Source organism: Saprolegnia diclina (genome assembly GCF_000281045.1).
Source record: "Saprolegnia diclina VS20 unplaced genomic scaffold supercont1.23, whole genome shotgun sequence".
Taxonomy (NCBI): Eukaryota; Oomycota; class Saprolegniomycetes; order Saprolegniales; family Saprolegniaceae; genus Saprolegnia; species Saprolegnia diclina.
Window position 1 is genome coordinate 347704 of NW_008246090.1, and position 16159 is coordinate 363862.

Below are 16159 nucleotides of genomic sequence, written 5' to 3' on the forward strand. Positions count from 1 at the left end.
CATTTGGAGCTTTCAAGGTGGCATTTTCACGCGACCACTGGACAAAATAGGCTCCTGGCTAGCTAAAGTCGCTGCTTCTTGGCCGATTCGAGCTGCTGCTCCAACGACTATGTATGTAGAAACCCACGTCCTTCTCCCACTACTTATCGACCCTTTGAGCCTTTACGTAATTTGAGGTGGCGGAAGTAGTAACAAATAACAAACAGGAACTAAATCATTATACTCTTTGGGATGCAATCGATGCGACAATGAGAGCGCGGGATCGGTTGCTGGAAATGTCGACGGCGCAAACCGCTTCAAAGAGCCGTGTCGCGTCCACGAGGTATGCGCCGTAGCCATCGTTGACGTCGAAGATCGCGACGAGGTTCTCGTCGTCGAGGAAGCCAACGACGTTGGAGAAGTGGCCGCTCACGACTCCCAACGGAAGGTTCCACGGCAGCCAGAGCGGCCCCGTACCTGACAACGTGGCGTGTAAAAAATTGACGGCGACGCGGTGGTTCTCGTCATTGGCGAGGCGCAGCGCCGCACAGAACGCGTCAACGCCGTCGCTGCCATAGACGACCTGTGTCGAGGTCACAAGGCCGTGGCTATGGCGGAGCAGCGCGTCGGCAAACTGAGCTGCCGTTGCGGCGCCGCCTCGCGCGGGTGGTAGCTGCGAGGGCAACACGAGTGGCAGCGATTTCAGCAGGTTGCGCTGCGTCGCAACCGAGCAGTAGCCTTCGCGCGCTTGGTACTCGAGCCCCCCGCGACGGTAGAGCTGCCCGACAGGCGTCGCAAACACGCGGCCGAGGCGGGCCGGGTCCTTGTAGTACGGCGTTTTCTCGAACGCGTCGTACGAAGCCGCGCGAACGACAGGCCGTAGCACCTCGCGCTTGAAGAGACCGAGAAAGAGCAGGATGGGCAGGCACAGAAGTGCAATCAGTGGGCCAATGACGAGGCCAAAGACAAGGCCGCCAGCGGCGCGAAGCGCCCATGGCGACGTGTCGGCGCGCGCCGGTGGCAAGAAGTCTTCGTCCATTCCACGCCCAAATACAAACTGCACACACTCTGCCAATAGGAGTGATGGCAGCGAAAATCAGAGCTTCAAGGTGCGAGGGTAGTACCACCGAGCTTCGGGCGGCATGACTCTATATCGAGGCTATACGTTCTTACAGCAGTAGCTGATGATGGCAGCTCACGTCTTGAAGACATGTATGCTCCACGTGGCAGCATGCAATTCCTTGGAGGCGACGTGGAAGGTTTCATTTTCCCACAAGTGCAATGTCAAACTTGGAAGCTTCGATAGTCGAAGAACTACCAGCATGGAAACGACGGCGACGCCCGAGACGAACGACGAATGCGACAAGCGCGTGGACGCCAAGCACGTCTTTTGGCGCCCACCACCAAGCAACCAAGAGGAGAGCGACGCCCCGCCACCGCCATCGCCCGACACGACGGCCAAGAAAGATACCATAGCTCCATCGCTCGACGATCTACGCTTCACGGAAACCGAGGCTGCGCTCGATGAATGGAAGCAGCGTGTTCAGAGCGACCCGCGGCGGATCTTGGAGGCGCAGCTCGATCGGTGGCAGAGCAACAACGGCCCGGCAAAACGTGCCACCAACGACAGTGACAGTGACGACGGTGACGATGATGACGAAGAGATGTACGTGGCCCGCCAGCGCCATTACCTCAAGCAGCGCAAATAACTGGACGCGACTTGCTCTTGAATAAATACGTCTATCTACAACCTCTTATACAAGCTCGAATCGCGAGTCGGGCCGCGATGGCTCGAGACCCTTCCCTTTGCCTTGCTGGCGCCGGGTGAGGTCCCAGTGCTTGTCGAGCTCGAGGCGGATCTCGCGCCGCTTGCGCTCTTCGACGTCACGCTTGCGCTGGGCATTGGCCTCGGACTCGCGTGCAAGCCGCTGGGCTTCGAGCACCCGCAGCCGCCGGAGCCGCTCCCGCTCGTCGAACCGCATTGCTTGGGCTTCAGGCAAGGCGTCGTTGCGCAGCCGAGCAATCTCGATTTCGAGGCGCGCAATCTCCGCGCGTAAGCGGATGGTCGTTCGGCCGAGCTCCGCCTCGCGCGTGCCATCGACGCAGATCTCGTGCGCGGCCACCGCGCGTGGCTTTTCAGCGGCTGTTGGCACCGCACGGAGGCGCGTCCGCGCTGCGTGGCGACCGATCACGTACTGGAGGCGGCGCGCGCTGGCTTCCATGCGCTCGAGAAACTGAAGGTGTTGGTAAATGCTTGCGAGTCGCTTCACGCGTTGTCGCCGGGTCTTGCGCCGTGCCCACCGCTGCAGCGTCATGGCCGCGGCGTCGCGAATAAACTGCCAGTAGGTTCGCCACTGGGCTTGAAGGCAGCGCGCGGCCCTCGCTTCCTGCCACGCGCGTGCGCGACACCGTGCGTTTTGGCGTGTGGTCACCACGCGTTGCCACGTGTGCCACACCCGGCGAACGCACAACACGACGACCGCCCGGCGCCACCACCGCTGTATGCGGCGTGTGGCCCGGAACCGGCGCTGCTTGCGTCGCTGGACAAAGTCGCGCCACGCAAGCTGCAAGAGACACGCCGCGTTGTCGCGCAGCCGACGCCAGAGCATGCCATGGTACACACGGCGCCACGCGGACTGGATGACTTCAGCGCTCATGTGCTGGAGGCGCCGCATCGCGCGGTCCATCTCGCGCTCGCGGCGCTTGTCGTCAAGCTCGCGCTTCTCGTCGAGCGCTCGCCGCAGCAATTCGCTCTTCCACGCCTCGAGGCGCGCCCGTTCTTGAAGCCGCGCCTGGCGCCGCTGGGTGCACGCGAGGACACGCCGCCGTCGCTCGAGGGACCCGTCGGCGTAAAAGCGTGCTGCGATCGCCCGCGAAAAGGTGTGGCGTAGCCCGTGCTGCTCGCGGCGCTGCAGGCGCACGAGCGTCGCCTCCATGCTGCCCGTTTCAAAAATACCAACTTTGCTATTTGCGCGTTCATAACAGTCATGCGGCGGTCGCTGCCGCGCCGCCTCCTCTCGACCGACGTCGGGGTCGCGCCACCACCGCACCTCGAGCAAGAGACGGTCTTGCCGCGCAAGCCAAAACCGCAGCCGTCCAAGCCATCGACAGCCCGCTACCAAGTTCTGCGCGCCGAGGCCACCTTGGCCAATACAGGCCACGTGTACGCGGAAGGGTGCTTGCCCGGTGTCTACTTTTACAAGTACCTCGCGTCGATCGCCGAGCCGAGCAGCCATGGCGACGACGTGCCAGCGCTGCCGCCGCCGTCGCACCTCCAGCTGCGGTGCTGGATTCCCGACACCATCATCTTTGGCGGCGCGTTCCCGCCCATGTGGCTCTACAGCGACAAGAGTGGCATGATTCGCAAGGTACACGCCTCGTCTGCTTCGTGTGTCTACATATCGGAGCTAGAGCATTGCGTTTGTCGACAACCAAGTCATGGACAAGCTCGGGAATCGGCGGTTCGAGAACGACCCAGTCGTGCTCTTTAAAGAGCCCGTCGTGACCAAAGCCGGCATTGGGCACGTCGTCTCGGGCAACCACGTCAAGCTCCTCTCGACGATCGAGCTCCGGTCGGCGCTCACAAAAGCCGTGGGGTCACCCGTGACGTTTGCGCTACAAAAGTACGTCAAGCCCCGCGGCCCCAAAGCCTTTCTGGTCCGCGCCATCTACAAGGCAGGCAAAGCGCCGACAGGCTGGATGATCAACAACAAGGCGCCTTTCGAGGCAAAGGACGGCAACGCGACGCCCGACGTCCGGCGGTTCTGCGCGTCGACCGGCGTATACGACGCGTGCTCGTTCGTCAAGCTCTCGGAGCGCGCGTGCACCGATGTGTACGACATCAACCTACGGGTACGTCTGCCTGTCTCCAGCGTTCCATGACGTGGCAAGGCCCCCTGTAGATTATCAAGTACCTCGAGCAAGCTCTTCGGGTCGCGCTGGAGCTCTTTGCCGCAGACTTTATCAAGGATGATTTCGGCCAATGGTGGCTCATCCAAGTACGAGATTGTATCAATGTATCGAGTGCAACCGCGGTTAGGTCAAGGCCTTTCAGCTCAAGCACGTGCGGCTCGGGCGGCCGCACGCGTTTGCGCCCAAGCTCATGGCTGCGTACGAGCGGTCGCTGGTTGCGGACGACGTCCACGACGACGATGACGCGTCGCGTGTCGACGCCAAGGCCGCGCTCGAGGCCGAGAACGCCAAGGTCCACAAGATGTTTCCGTGCAAATTCTGTCAAGTGCCGCATTTTCCGTCCGAACTCGCGTACAAGATGACGATGAAGATGATGCACGAGACGATCGCGCGGCTGAGTCTCCGCGCGGGCAGCGACCAGCTGCACGCGTACCTCTCAGAGCCCAAGTACGACCTTGATGCTGGCCTTTTCTACCAAACGTGGAACGTCTGCAACCTCTGTTATGCGCTCTACGAGCGCGACCAGCTCCTCCTCCAGGTCGAAGCCAAATTTTCAATCATGCTCGGGTGCCCCGCCAAGCACATGGCGGGCGGCGGTGTCACGTACATCACCGAGCACGACGTGTGCAAGTCGCAGCCACTTCTGACCGACATGCCGACAGAGCTCACGCTGTGCCGGCTCATGTTCTTCTTGACAGCGCTCTATGACATTCCAAAGGAGCTGTACGAGTCGGAGCGCGCGCTCGCGGCCGACCCCAAGCCGAAGCGGTCGCGGCTCTATTTGCGCTTCTCGGTGCTCGGCTATGACAATTTCATTCCGCTCGACGCGCAAGCGATGCGCATGTCGCCGGCCAAAGACGACAAGTCGTCGTCAGCGCAAAGCTACTGGCTACCGCTCAACGTCATGCGGTGCTTTCACTGCTTTGCCCCCAAGACGCCGCTCCAGTCAAAGTTGCGCGACAACTCGGGGCTCGGCATCTACCTCGCCGACGAGTCGGCCGTCACGATCGAGCTCATTCGAACGTCCGACACGGCGCATGTCCATCATGAGAAGCGCGATCGGGTTCAGTGGAGCGCCAACAAGTGGGCGGCCCCCCACCCAATAGGGCGTCGCAAGCCGGCGCTCACGGCCCCCCCCAACAAGTACAACGTCGTGCTCGGCGCCACCAGCGTCCAAATGTTTCAGTTTCGGTCGTCGTACGTCACCAAGACGGACGTCTACGCCAGTCTCTCGATGGGTGACCTCTTCAATCTCAAAGGCAACGTCGGCTTGGAGCGGCTCCGCGTGATCCCGACCCGCCACATTCGCGCGCAGTACAAGCTGCGGCAGTACTGCGGCGTCTACGTGCCGGACACGTCGTTTTGTACCAACGACAAGCTTGCAACCGAGTGGATGGACTCGATTGCCGATGCGTTCCAACCCTCGCAGCACGACGACGTGGTCGTGCCAAGAGCCGGCATGGACCACTTTCTCAAGACACTCCATGGCTCGTCGGCGTCCTTGGCATCGAGCCAAGCGGACAGCGAGCTCGAGGACCTCGTCGAAGCATCCGGTCGCCAGCCGCCGCCATCAACCGCACCCGCACACACGTACAAGTCGCTGCAGCACCTCGTCCAGGGCGTAGCCGATGCCTCGTTGGATACGTCGGACGCATCCGACGACGATGACGCGTCGGACAGAGACAATGACGAAGCCGGGCCGCGCGAGCGATCGTTGAGTGCGTCCAGCTCGTCCTCGGGCCTCTCGACGTGGTGCATCACCATCATGCTCCACCGCATCCACAACTGGAGTCCGTCGCCAGGTCGACGAGGTTGGGAGGCGCAGTACACGTTTCTCGGCCAGGTAGACATCGGCGATAGTTGGTGCAGTCGCATGACGTGGAAGGTTAGGCTCGTCGGGCAGCGCAGAAGCTGGACGATGACGATATTGCGCTCCATGGGCATGGCGACGACATTGTGTTTGATTCGACGCACAAGAATTACATCCAAGGCGGCCTCGCGGCCATCCAGCGCTTGTACGAAGCCAACGACGGCCGCTGCCGCGTGTCGCTCATCCACTCGGATGACGACGAGCGTCCGTTCGTCGACGTCGAGCTCTCGGGCTTGAAAGAGTGTCGGACCATCGATGGGACCTTTACGATTCAAACGCACGCCGGCCGCATGGACCACGTACGTCGTCTATGGTTCGCACTGCATCGCGTACGATGTGGTTGGTGTAGGCGACCAAGTCGACGCAGTACCCTCCCTATTTATCCGTGTCCGTCTACGTCGTGCGCGTCGGCAGTGACGCCAAGAGCGAACGCGGCTTTGTCGCCAACGGATCGACGCCCGAAGGCCTCGTGCTCCTGAAGCGACTGCCCTAAGTCAATAAGGACGTCATCATCGAGACCCGTATTTACTGCTTTAGCGCCGCGCTCGGGAGGACGGGCGACGCCTTGGGCGCCTCCGGCAGCTGCGACAGCATTGCCTCGAGGCTCTGTGTTGGCGCGTCGGCGAGCTGCGTGTGGAGGGCGAGGCCGATTTCAGCCAAGACTTGGTCGACGACAAGGTCTTCTTCGACTTCGTCGTCATCAAACTAGCGTCGTTTCATGCAAAAGTATATCGCAAAGGGACGTACAGCGTCGATGAGCGTGTCGTCGATCATCTCTTGGCCCATGCTCATGAGTTCGCTCTGCTTCTCAAACTCCATGAGGGTCTTCTGGATGCGACTCATGTCCATCTGCTTGTTCGCTGCCACCATCGTCTGCATTGTAGATGCATGAGCATCCTCCTTCGCCCGTGCATGAAGAGACTACCTTGGTCGTCTTCTCCATGGTAGCCACCATGGTCTGCTGCGCCGCCATGGCCTAATCGGACGTAGCCTGAGATGTACGGCAGGGTAAGCCGTCTGCGTACCGAGGCCTGCATGCCGATGCCGCCGAGGCTCACCTTCATGACCATGAGCTTCTCCTTCTGCGCCCGAATCTGCACAAGCTGCTTGGCGAGGATCTTGGTGCCGGCTTGGTTGCCGTCCTTGGCCGCCTTCTTGATGTCCACGACGAGCTGCTTCTCCTGCCGCTCCAACGTCATCTTCTCTCGCTCCAGGTCGCGCTGGCCATGCGCGATCTCGCGCTTCGCCTCTCGCGCCTGCTCTCGCGCTGTCTTCTTCGGCTCCTTCCCAAAGCCAAACATCTCGACTGTCGGCGACTGGCGACGACGAGTGCAGGTCCTTCAAAATGTAGGTCGTTTTCCCGTATTTTGCTGCATTGACGGAATATTGGAGCATATTACCCGTATATTGCGGAATTTTTGGCTCACCAGCGCGATCCGCGCCCTTGGACGGAGATGGTCGGCTTGCCATGTATCATCTTCGTTGCCTAGACGCCATTGCTGACATACCTTGCGAGTACAGCGACGTGGTCGGTGTGGGCGTCAAGGCATCGTGGTGCTCAAGGCGCTGCTTCAACTTGAAGTGATCGTCGTCGCGACGGTCGTAGCGGCTCTGCAATTGCGTGCGTCAACACGATCGAATACGAACGCTCTATAGTTTAAGACTCGGGCGGCTACGTGCGGCTGCTCATGTACTCGTACATGCTCCACGTGAGCGCGGTTGAGAACGTGCGCTTGAAGACACGCGGGACGACGCCGCGCAGGAAGCCTCGCGGGCCTTCTTCGAGGTAGATGCGGCGCAACGTTGCACGCACGGTGATGGCCTGCGTATCCAGCTGCATGCGCGTCTTGACAACGTCGGCGGGGTGTACAATGATCGTCGACGCGACGCCGGCAACGATGCCGCACGCAAAGTTGGCAGCCACCCGGTGCTCGTCGGCGCACACGACGCTGGCCTTGAGGCGCGAGTAGAGCGTGACGTACAAGCCAGAGAATGGCACGTCGCGCATCAGTGTCGGGATGATGCCGCGGTAAAAGCCGCGGATGCCGTGCTCGGCGGCCATGCGGCGCATCTCGGCAACGATCGCGCCCTTGTCGTGCGACGGCGCGGCCCACTCCATGCGCGCCTTGACGACTGTGAGCGGCGACATGACAAAGCCCGCAAACGACCGCGCAAAGGCGCCGGCACAAAAGGAGCCGAGGACGTTGAGGTTCTGCGCGTCCAGCTGATGCAACGTGGAGAAGTAGAGTCCGGCGCCGCCGCAGACACGCAGTAGCGTCGGCGTCGTACCGCGCCAGAGCCCGGCGACGCCCGACTCGGACGCGAGCCGGCGCACGCTCTCGCGCACCGTGAGGTTCGGACGGCTTGCAAAGCTGCCTTGCTGGTGCGTGCGGATGACGTCGAAGGGCTGGAAGAGGATGGCGGCGAGGCCGCCGGCCATGGCGCCGCGGCTAAAGTGCTTCCACTTGTCCTTCTCGGCCATGTGACGTCGAAGGGCTGGAAGAGGATGGCGGCGAGGCCGCCGGCCATGGCGCCGCGGCTAAAGTGCTTCCACTTGTCCTTCTCGGCCATGTGCAATGTGGTTGTGCTGCTCGTGTTGTGCGCTTCACCACGCTTCCCGGCGCTTCTATCCGGCGAAACGATTATCCGGAGAAATACGTCGCCGACGCATCGAGGGACCACTGCGGTTGTGGAAAGGTGTTGCTGTGAAGGAATTGCCCGTCATCAGCATTCCGTCGACGCTCCTTGTCGAGGTAATCACTCGCGAAGTACCTTCACACCCTCTTCTTCGTACCGGTTTCCGACTAGAAGCCAGCACGCCAACGATTCTCTTGGTTGCAGAGTAGATATTGCCTTGAACAAGACCACGCGATACTGCCCATGCTCCTACGCTGGTTGAAAATCATTCTTATCGCAGTCAAAAATTGCCTCGCAGCTGCGTTGACTGCGACTACGAAGCCAGCCCTACTCGTATACAAGAGGTCATACAGTGGCAGCGACGGGGACGCCGGTCGCATAGCACTGCGGCAGCTGGAATGCAGCGCGTGACGCTCCGCATCCTCCGACAGGGTTGGGAACACCGCCGACAGAGTCGCACTGGGTTAACAAGTAAAGTTGTAAAGCGATCGGCACAATGCGATTTCGTCCAGTCGTCGCAGGCGACCAGCGTTGCTGCAGATCGCGACGATCTCAACGTTTTCGTGGGCGCCACGCGGTTGAAGTGACGTGACCATCGACCCAGCGTTGTTTTGAGGGACTTTCCCATCGGTTCAAAGTCGTGGAGGGGACTTTCTGCCAGTTGCGAAAAAGGGCAAATTGATTCCATGGGTATCCTCTCCAAGCAAGCGCTCGAGGGCATCGCCGCGTACAAGTACAAGCCGTACGTCCATCTTCGTATCCGTCTTCTTATCGGCATCTTATTCGCGCATGGTAGCGGCCAGTACACGTGGCTGGACCTCCAGCTCAACCACTACTGGAACTTTATGGTCGAGCTCCTCCCGCTCTGGATGGCGCCCAACCTCGTGACACTCACGGGCACGATCATCATGGCCGTCACGACCGGCTCGCTCCTCGCGATCTGCCCGCAGTTCATCGGCGCCGCGCCCGCGTGGGCCTACATCGTCTGCGGTCTCGGGCTCTTTGTCTACCAGACGCTCGACGCCATTGACGGCAAGCAGGCGCGTCGCACGGGCTCGTCAAGCCCGCTCGGCCAACTCTTTGACCACGGTCTGCGATCCAAGCGTCGCTTTAGCTTTAGCTCACATTGCACTTTTGTAGGCTGCGATGCGCTGAGCACGCTCATCAACATGTTGAGCGCGGTCGCGGCGCTCGAGCTCGGCCCGTCGTACGCGGCGTACGCGACGATCTGCACGGTCTCCGTCACCTTTTACCTCGCGCAATGGTACAGCGACTGCACATGTGCGCAATGTATGCGAATCGGACCGTAGGGAAGAGTACCACACTGGCACGATGAGCTGCGGCAATGGCTACTTTGGCGTCACCGAAGGCCAACTCGTGCTTGTCTTTGTGCACTTGCTGACCGCGGCAGTCGGTACGACAACTTGTCTTCTTTCCTTTGGACGCTGATGGCCACGTCTTTTAGGCGGTGACTTTTGGCGCCTCGAGGTGCCCTACACGCCGTACACGTTTGCCGAAGTCCTCGTCGTCTCGTTGGTGCTGAGCAACATCATTCTTTCCTACACCAAGTATTACCTCTTCCTACTGCGAGGACGCGCTATCTCATGCATCCATAGCATCACCAACGTCTTTTACGCGCCGGCCGACCACCTCCAAGGCGAAGAGCTTGGCAACAAGCAGGTACGAGACCGAGTTGTCGCATGTGGCAAACCCTCATGGGTTGCATTAGGTCTCCAAGGCCGTCGCGTTGGCCCAGCTCTTCCCGCCGTTCGCGGTCACGCTCGCCGGCTACCTCTTGATTGCGGCCTACCGCCCGCAGTACGATGCCTACCCGCTCCTCTTCCTCGTGCCCATTGGCCTCAGCTTTGTCATGTTCTCGGTAAGGACGGACGTGTGCTCGCGCCGGCTCAGCGCTCTGTCTAGTCGCGCATGATTGTGAGCCATATGTGCAAGGTGCCGTTCACGCCGCAGTTCCGCATCCTCTTCCCGCTCGTTGCTCTCTTGGCAGCGACGTACTCGCAGTAGGCGAAGATGCTGGCTGCGATGGCCACTCACAAGCATGTACTAGGGTCGAGGCCTTTGCGGCCGTGCCGCCGCTCGTGGCGCTGACGGGCTACTGCGGCATCGTGCTCTTCATCTACTTTCATTACATGCTCTCGGTCGTCTTTGAGATCTGCGCCCACCTCCAGATCCCGCTGCTCACGCTCCCGGCCAAGGCGACCAAGGCCGAGTAGACAGTCCGGATACCTGCGCGCCGATCGCAGCTGGGTTTGTAATTGCCTTAACCAAGTCGGTAGGGCGTCCACATGTGGCGTGGATTGGCTAGAATATAACGCGTTGGTGGCAAAAGCATTTGATTTAAGGGAATGCGTGTGCGAAAAAAGCCAGCCATTCGCATACGTTGTTCTATATAAATTTGGACGAACGTTGGCAGCACGCCATTGCCATTTGGCTTGTAGCATGTTCCACCACGACGGGTACGGCGATACGCGGCCGTCGGACGCGCCGGGCCGGTCGGCCTACGACTTTGAGCCGTCGCAGCGGCCGAGCGTCTTCACGGGTGTCGCCAAGGTGCTCGTGATGCTCGTGAACCTCGTCTTCATCATGCTCGCCGGCATGCTCATCTACTTTACGCTCTGGGTCAAGAACATTGGCGTCACCAAGATGTTCCAGGCCAACTACGCCTGGGTGCAGAACACGACGTTCACTGTGCTCCTTATATTTGGCGTCGTCGTGCTCATCGTGTCGCTGCTCGGCTGCCTCGGCGCCTGGGCCCGCAACCGGTACGAGATCCTAGGGTACCTGAGCTGAGTCGACGAAATGCTGGCTAGGCACATGCTGCTCGTGTACACGGCGGGCCTTGTCATCAACTTTTTCCTCTTTGGCGCCATCACGGTCGGCGGCTTTTACTCGTTGAGCACGGCCAACACGTGGGCCGACTCGCCGCGTACGCTCCAGGCGAAGGAAGATGTGGTCGCGAAAGAGTTCAACAAGATGTACTGCGACGGCCAAGTCGCGTACTACTGCTCGCAGGGCAGTGTGACGGCGTCGCTCGACCTCTTCCTGCAAGATGCGTCGTTAGTGGCGCTCGTGCGGCCGCTCTTTAGCCAGCTCCAGGGCTGGAACCAAGTGTGCAACTCGACGCAGATGAAGATCACCAACGTCGCGCTCGAGACAAAGCTCAACGAAACCTGCGCGCTCTGCGCCAAGTTTGACTACGCCGACTACGCCGACTTTCTCACGTGGTCCCAGACCAACTGCTCGCTCAACGCTGTCTCGACAGCCTACTGCGTCACATACCTCCAGAACACCACCAACAACTCCGCGTAGACATCGCCCGCACTGCTTTTGTGGCTCATGGTTGTACGATCGGGTAGGATCTACTTTGAAGGCGCCCCATACGGCGAGTGCCGAGGCAGCTTCCTCAATCTCTGGAAGTCCGTGAGCCGCGTCTTGGCCTACGGAGGGCTCATCGTTGCCATCGTCTCGTACGTGGTTGATGGACGAATCATGGCGTGCTCACTTGATGCCGGCGTAGGCTCTCGATCTTGATCACGTCCCTGGCGCTGCGACGGACCGTACTCGAGACCTCCAAGAACAGCATCATTCAGTGAGCTCCAGGCTGTAAGTGGTGCGCCATCGGGCGTTGACAATAGCTTAATCATCACTTGCTGAGGATGAGACAGATGGTGTGGACGAGTTGACCGTAGCATCTCACACATATACACGCTCTGTGACCTCGTGGTCCTTGGTGATAGCATATCGTCACGTACGTTGCCATCGTACTTGGCGCTATGCATGCTACCAGTGGCACCAAACTCGGACTGGGATCGCACGGCTCGCCAATGCGACAGAACTTGGACTTGGACGTAAGAGTTGACTGGCAAATATTAAATGTGACAGGTTATCGAAGAAAAGGGTACCTAAATATATGTATTGAAAGAGGTATTGGATTACAGAGGTGGCCAGGTTTTGGATCAGTTTTTTGCGTTCATTCCCAACGTCGGCGAGATCATGGCGTCGTGGCTCAGCACGTCGCTCCAGCGCGCGGGCGAGCTCCTCGAGTCGGTCGACCAGAAGGCCGCTGGGAAGCTCAAGCCGATCGCAGGTACGCCGCCGTCCATGGGCCTTGCGCGGCTCAAGCAACCATCGCGTCTAGAGGATCGGCTGCGCAAATCTCGCCACGACGAAGCAGGTGCGCATGGTCATCGGCGTTGTGGCCGGTGCGTTACGGTGCGCCACTAGGTGCAGACGAGACGCGCATGAACGAGGCCGATGCGCGGGTACAGCTACGATCGCCTGCGTTCTCATTTCTTCAATCGTGCCTCCTAGAGTGAGAGTGGCTTTGGCCCACGGGCCTTGTCGCATGCGAGCTTGGCGCCGGCAAGCGCGTTGGGCGAGGTCCCCGAGTCCGACTCGTACTCGGAGTGGAGCGAAGTGGAGAACGAGAGCAACAGCGGTCTTATCATGGAAGACATGCCGCTGTCGTCGTCGTCGTCGCGGTCGCTGGCGCCGCTGCACTCGCCGCCAAGCCGGGGCCCCGACCTCCCGCTCTCCAAGAACGAAACCACACGGTGCGTCGCCTTTGCCAGGAAGAGGGTGCAAAGACTGCGAATTTAGGCTACGCAAAGAAAACGCAAAGCTCAAGGCCGACTTGGTCGCGGTCGAGCGCCACTTGGCGACGAGCCACGAGCGGTACCGCGTGTGCGAAGACGAACTCGACGCGCTCGACAAGGAGTGCACGGCCAAGATCACCTCGCTCGAGACCGAGGTTGTCGGCGTCGTCGCGCTTGCGATGGCTCATGGCGCGTGGTAGATTGCAACGCTCAAGCAAGAAAAGGCCAGTGACGAAGAAGGCTTTACGACCGCACTGGCCATGAAAGACGGTCACATTCAAGCCATCCAGGCCGATCTCGACAGAGCCAAAACGGCGCACGCAGCGTACTCGCAGGCTCTCTATACCGATCTGTCGCTCAGGTTGATCCTACGATAGACAACAAGCCGACCTCGACGCGGTGCGTCACGCCCTCGCCGAGATCCGAAACAACAAGGACCAGGCGTGGACCCAAGCGGCGAGGTAGTCGAATCTCAATGTTTCAACTTGATATGAACACGTACGAATAGCGGCGAGGCCCGCGTCCACGAACAGCTGCTCTCGGCGCAGGTCGAGCTCAAAGAGGCGCAAACGCTCATCGCATCGCTCAAGAAGGACCACGCCGACGCCAAGCAGTCGATGTACGCGCGGCAGTGCCAGCTCGAAGCCACGAACGCGCAGCTGACGCAAGACGTCGCCGCACTCGAGCGTCAACTCGGCGACAAGTCGACCACCGTACGCTGCCGCCTCGTCTCTATCGCTCGAAAGTACGACGTAGGTGGCGACGCTGCACCCTGCGCCGGTGCACGCGGAATTGCAGCAGACAGCACACGCGTTGGCCGCGGCCAAGAAGGCGCTTTACGAAGAAACGCGGAAGGCGCAGTTGCACGAGCAGGAAGTGGCGACCTTCCGCCGCGAGCTCACGCTGCTGCAAGGCACGCTGCTCGAGAAGGACCGCCAGCACACCGAGGCGCTTCAGACAGCGCTAAAGCAAGCGACGAAGCCGTCGCCTGTCGTCGCTGTCGAGCCCCGACGCTCGTCGTCGATCGCCGACGACGACGTCGCACACAAGAGCCAGCTCCAAGCCATGACGCACCGCCTCTTGGAGAAGCAAGAACAGCTTGACGGCCTTCGCGGTCGCTACGCGTCGCTCGAGATGCGCTTCAATGAGCTCCGGGCGCACAAAGAGGTACAACAGTGGCATCACGAGCAAAGAACAGGGCGTCACGCGTGCGTAGACGTCGCTGGATCTCGAGGCGGGCCGCAAGCGCGGGTTGCCCGTGTACCAGAACACACATCGACCACAGCACAATCGTGTCTTGAATGCAGGTATGCGGGGAGTATGCTCGGTGCTGTGATTCACGCAGATTTGGCTAGTTGGCGCCGTGGACAAGCAGTTGTTTCTCTTCGGACGCTTCCTTCGAGCGTATCCCGCAGCCCGCGTGGCGTGTGTGTGCTACTTGGTGCTGCTACACCTCTGGGCCTTTGTGATTTTGAGCTTCCACACAAGTCATTTGAACGACGAGATGCTGCACCAAAAAGCGACGCCGTCCAAGTAGGACACGATATGTACAAGACCTTAACTACTTAGCGTTGCTATACATCTTTGTCTTGGGGTATTGCGTCCAGGGCGGGACGATGGTCATCAGAGTCAACCTCCCGGTCGTCCCACCGACTAGCTCTGCATTTAGACACTGCTGCACTAGTCGTGGCCATCGCAAAGGCTTCCGCCACAGTGTATATCCCAATGATCTACAATGAACTTACTCTTCCGTCGTCCATGGTGGTAGTTAGTTAGTTGGAGTTAGTCGCTAGCGTGCTATTTCGTGTTGCGTGTTTAGTGAAGCGGGTGTCACGTCGACGCGACGCGCCAAGGTGCGAGTGTCGCGCTCGTCCTGCCTCAAAAAGCCGACCGGAAATCTCACTTGATCTCTAAAAAGGACTTTTTGCTTTCCGGTAGGATATTGTGTCCGAATTCTAACTTTGTTGCACCAGCCGTTTCAGCCTTTATATAGGTTTTTGTATGCTCTCCGGCTTTGGTCCGGGCTTACGAAACGGATGCCACTCGAAATCCGAACGATTAGTTGGCTTTTCGCAGCATGGCCGCGCTGTACAGCCTCGCCGACAAGTCGGTGAACGGCGAGTCGCCAGAGCTGACGTGGCTGCGCCGCTGCCTGCCCATCTTCGTGCAGCCCAAGGTCGACCTCGAGAATGAGAACCACCTGATCAAGATCCTGTATGCATTCGAGCGCCATGGCTCGACGGGCCAGCTCCACTGCAAGCTCTGCATCATCTTTGCGGGCGAGTCGTCGTACAACCGCGGCGACGAGCGCAAGCACAATGGCTTTGCCACGCTCTTGTACCGGTCCTTCAACCGCCACGCGTACGAGCGCACGGCCGACATCAACTACCTTGAGTTCAGAGGCGTCGACTTGACGCCACAGTCGGTCCGGCCCTGGAACAGTATTTATACCGGCGATCACTCGGGCGTACGACGTGCTTGCATGGAGGCTACGTAACTAGCTCATGCGTTCTCGTGCGTTTAGAACCAACGATGGGCCCAAGGCGACAAGCGCAACATCTGCAACTGGTTCTCGCTCATGTACCATTACCAAATGGACGTCGTCTTTGAGGAGTGGCACTGCGAAGGCGCGCGCCCGCGCATCTACCTCAACACATGCAACCACATGGTGGGCGAGGTCGACAACAACCCGAGTCTCGAGAAGCACGACTGGGCCAACTACCCGTTTCAGGAAGGCGACGCCAACGACGCGCTCACGTGGGTCAAGGACAACGTCCCGACCAAGTTCAACTTGTACTCGTACTGCTGCTGTTGTTTTGCGCGCAACGGAGGCGGCGTCTGCGACCGCCACGTCATTTCCAAGGCCCCCGGCCACGACAAGCTGTCGCAAACACGCGACATTGACCACTACGTTCTCTACGGCGGCGCCACGCCCGTGGACCTCCCGGCACCCAAGGCAGTCAAGAAGCTCAAGGAGAAGCGCGGGTATTAACATCGGCATGAATACAGTTGCGCTTCATATGTTCATCGTCGTCGGCTGCCGGCGGCGCTCGGCTTGCGTCGAAAGATCCGGTCGAGGCCATTGGTTTAAAAAAGTCGAATATACTGAAATGCAGCCAATGGGCTCGTAGTTTCCAATTTCGAA

The 16159-nt window shown here is 59.9% G+C and overlaps 10 protein-coding genes across 10 annotated transcripts; 6 read left to right on the plus strand and 4 right to left on the minus strand.

The window, feature by feature from the left end:
• Window positions 1-128: 128 nt before the first annotated feature.
• On the minus strand, window positions 129-1235 carry SDRG_07888 (hypothetical protein). Its single transcript, XM_008613747.1, has one exon. The coding sequence runs from the start codon at window positions 1016-1018 to the stop codon at window positions 218-220; it is 801 nt and encodes a 266-aa protein (XP_008611969.1). The 5' UTR covers window positions 1019-1235; the 3' UTR covers window positions 129-217.
• On the plus strand, window positions 1221-1738 carry SDRG_07889 (hypothetical protein). The gene has a single exon (XM_008613748.1). It carries the CDS (start codon window positions 1302-1304, stop codon window positions 1686-1688), a length of 387 nt encoding a protein of 128 aa, XP_008611970.1. The 5' UTR covers window positions 1221-1301; the 3' UTR covers window positions 1689-1738.
• On the minus strand, window positions 1690-2920 carry SDRG_07890 (hypothetical protein). Its single transcript, XM_008613749.1, has one exon. It carries the CDS (start codon window positions 2913-2915, stop codon window positions 1734-1736), a length of 1182 nt encoding a protein of 393 aa, XP_008611971.1. The 5' UTR covers window positions 2916-2920; the 3' UTR covers window positions 1690-1733.
• A 36-nt stretch (window positions 2921-2956) lies between these two features.
• On the plus strand, window positions 2957-6283 carry SDRG_07891 (hypothetical protein). Its single transcript, XM_008613750.1, has 6 exons — window positions 2957-3347; window positions 3391-3831; window positions 3882-3977; window positions 4019-5734; window positions 5782-6060; window positions 6111-6283. The coding sequence occupies exons 1-6, from the start codon at window positions 2967-2969 to the stop codon at window positions 6252-6254; spliced, it is 3057 nt and encodes a 1018-aa protein (XP_008611972.1). The 5' UTR covers window positions 2957-2966; the 3' UTR covers window positions 6255-6283.
• On the minus strand, window positions 6264-7204 carry SDRG_07892 (hypothetical protein). The gene is made up of 5 exons (XM_008613751.1): window positions 7162-7204; window positions 6787-7099; window positions 6687-6737; window positions 6509-6634; window positions 6264-6466 (listed from the first exon to the last, which is right to left on the minus strand). The coding sequence occupies exons 2-5, from the start codon at window positions 7060-7062 to the stop codon at window positions 6287-6289; spliced, it is 633 nt and encodes a 210-aa protein (XP_008611973.1). The 5' UTR covers window positions 7063-7099; window positions 7162-7204; the 3' UTR covers window positions 6264-6286.
• Window positions 7205-7433: 229 nt separating this feature from the next.
• Window positions 7434-8243, minus strand: SDRG_07893 (hypothetical protein; the record flags this gene model as incomplete). Its single annotated transcript, XM_008613752.1, has 1 exon — window positions 7434-8243. The coding sequence occupies one exon, from the start codon at window positions 8241-8243 to the stop codon at window positions 7434-7436; it is 810 nt and encodes a 269-aa protein (XP_008611974.1).
• An 841-nt stretch (window positions 8244-9084) lies between these two features.
• On the plus strand, window positions 9085-10632 carry SDRG_07894 (hypothetical protein; the record flags this gene model as incomplete). The annotated part of the gene is made up of 9 exons (XM_008613753.1): window positions 9085-9140; window positions 9195-9487; window positions 9539-9662; window positions 9709-9812; window positions 9864-9966; window positions 10015-10078; window positions 10128-10277; window positions 10322-10419; window positions 10467-10632. The coding sequence occupies 9 exons, from the start codon at window positions 9085-9087 to the stop codon at window positions 10630-10632; spliced, it is 1158 nt and encodes a 385-aa protein (XP_008611975.1).
• A 226-nt stretch (window positions 10633-10858) lies between these two features.
• SDRG_07895 (hypothetical protein) lies at window positions 10859-12012 on the plus strand (the record flags this gene model as incomplete). Its single annotated transcript, XM_008613754.1, has 4 exons — window positions 10859-11181; window positions 11230-11724; window positions 11776-11886; window positions 11937-12012. The coding sequence occupies 4 exons, from the start codon at window positions 10859-10861 to the stop codon at window positions 12010-12012; spliced, it is 1005 nt and encodes a 334-aa protein (XP_008611976.1).
• A 400-nt stretch (window positions 12013-12412) lies between these two features.
• On the plus strand, window positions 12413-14595 carry SDRG_07896 (hypothetical protein; the record flags this gene model as incomplete). Its single annotated transcript, XM_008613755.1, has 11 exons — window positions 12413-12506; window positions 12558-12593; window positions 12644-12681; window positions 12731-12972; window positions 13019-13169; window positions 13215-13339; window positions 13392-13475; window positions 13523-13727; window positions 13771-14181; window positions 14231-14321; window positions 14370-14595. 11 exons carry the CDS (start codon window positions 12413-12415, stop codon window positions 14549-14551), a joined length of 1659 nt encoding a protein of 552 aa, XP_008611977.1. The 3' UTR covers window positions 14552-14595.
• Window positions 14596-15066: 471 nt separating this feature from the next.
• Window positions 15067-16152, plus strand: SDRG_07897 (hypothetical protein). Its single transcript, XM_008613756.1, has 2 exons — window positions 15067-15481; window positions 15539-16152. Exons 1-2 carry the CDS (start codon window positions 15092-15094, stop codon window positions 16004-16006), a joined length of 858 nt encoding a protein of 285 aa, XP_008611978.1. The 5' UTR covers window positions 15067-15091; the 3' UTR covers window positions 16007-16152.
• The last annotated feature ends 7 nt before the right edge of the window (window positions 16153-16159 follow it).

What these genes read in the sequence shown, in the direction of transcription:
- SDRG_07888 (XM_008613747.1), bottom strand. Translation starts at nt 1,018, where the DNA reads ATGGACGAAGACTTCTTGCCACCGGCGCGCGCCGACACGTCGCCATGG.
- SDRG_07889 (XM_008613748.1), top strand. Translation starts at nt 1,302, where the DNA reads ATGGAAACGACGGCGACGCCCGAGACGAACGACGAATGCGACAAGCGC.
- SDRG_07890 (XM_008613749.1), bottom strand. Translation starts at nt 2,915, where the DNA reads ATGGAGGCGACGCTCGTGCGCCTGCAGCGCCGCGAGCAGCACGGGCTA.
- SDRG_07891 (XM_008613750.1), top strand. Translation starts at nt 2,967, where the DNA reads ATGCGGCGGTCGCTGCCGCGCCGCCTCCTCTCGACCGACGTCGGGGTC. An exon ending in GCCAATGGTGGCTCATCCAA is followed by an intron (nt 3,978 to 4,018) that starts GTACGAGATTGT and finishes AACCGCGGTTAG; the next exon opens with GTCAAGGCCTTTCAGCTCAA. An exon ending in ACGCCGGCCGCATGGACCAC is followed by an intron (nt 6,061 to 6,110) that starts GTACGTCGTCTA and finishes TGGTTGGTGTAG; the next exon opens with GCGACCAAGTCGACGCAGTA.
- SDRG_07892 (XM_008613751.1), bottom strand. Translation starts at nt 7,062, where the DNA reads ATGTTTGGCTTTGGGAAGGAGCCGAAGAAGACAGCGCGAGAGCAGGCG. An exon ending in CCATGGAGAAGACGACCAAG is followed by an intron (nt 6,635 to 6,686) that starts GTAGTCTCTTCA and finishes TCTACAATGCAG; the next exon opens with ACGATGGTGGCAGCGAACAA. An exon ending in ACGACACGCTCATCGACGCT is followed by an intron (nt 6,467 to 6,508) that starts GTACGTCCCTTT and finishes AAACGACGCTAG; the next exon opens with TTTGATGACGACGAAGTCGA.
- SDRG_07897 (XM_008613756.1), top strand. Translation starts at nt 15,092, where the DNA reads ATGGCCGCGCTGTACAGCCTCGCCGACAAGTCGGTGAACGGCGAGTCG. An exon ending in ATACCGGCGATCACTCGGGC is followed by an intron (nt 15,482 to 15,538) that starts GTACGACGTGCT and finishes TCGTGCGTTTAG; the next exon opens with AACCAACGATGGGCCCAAGG.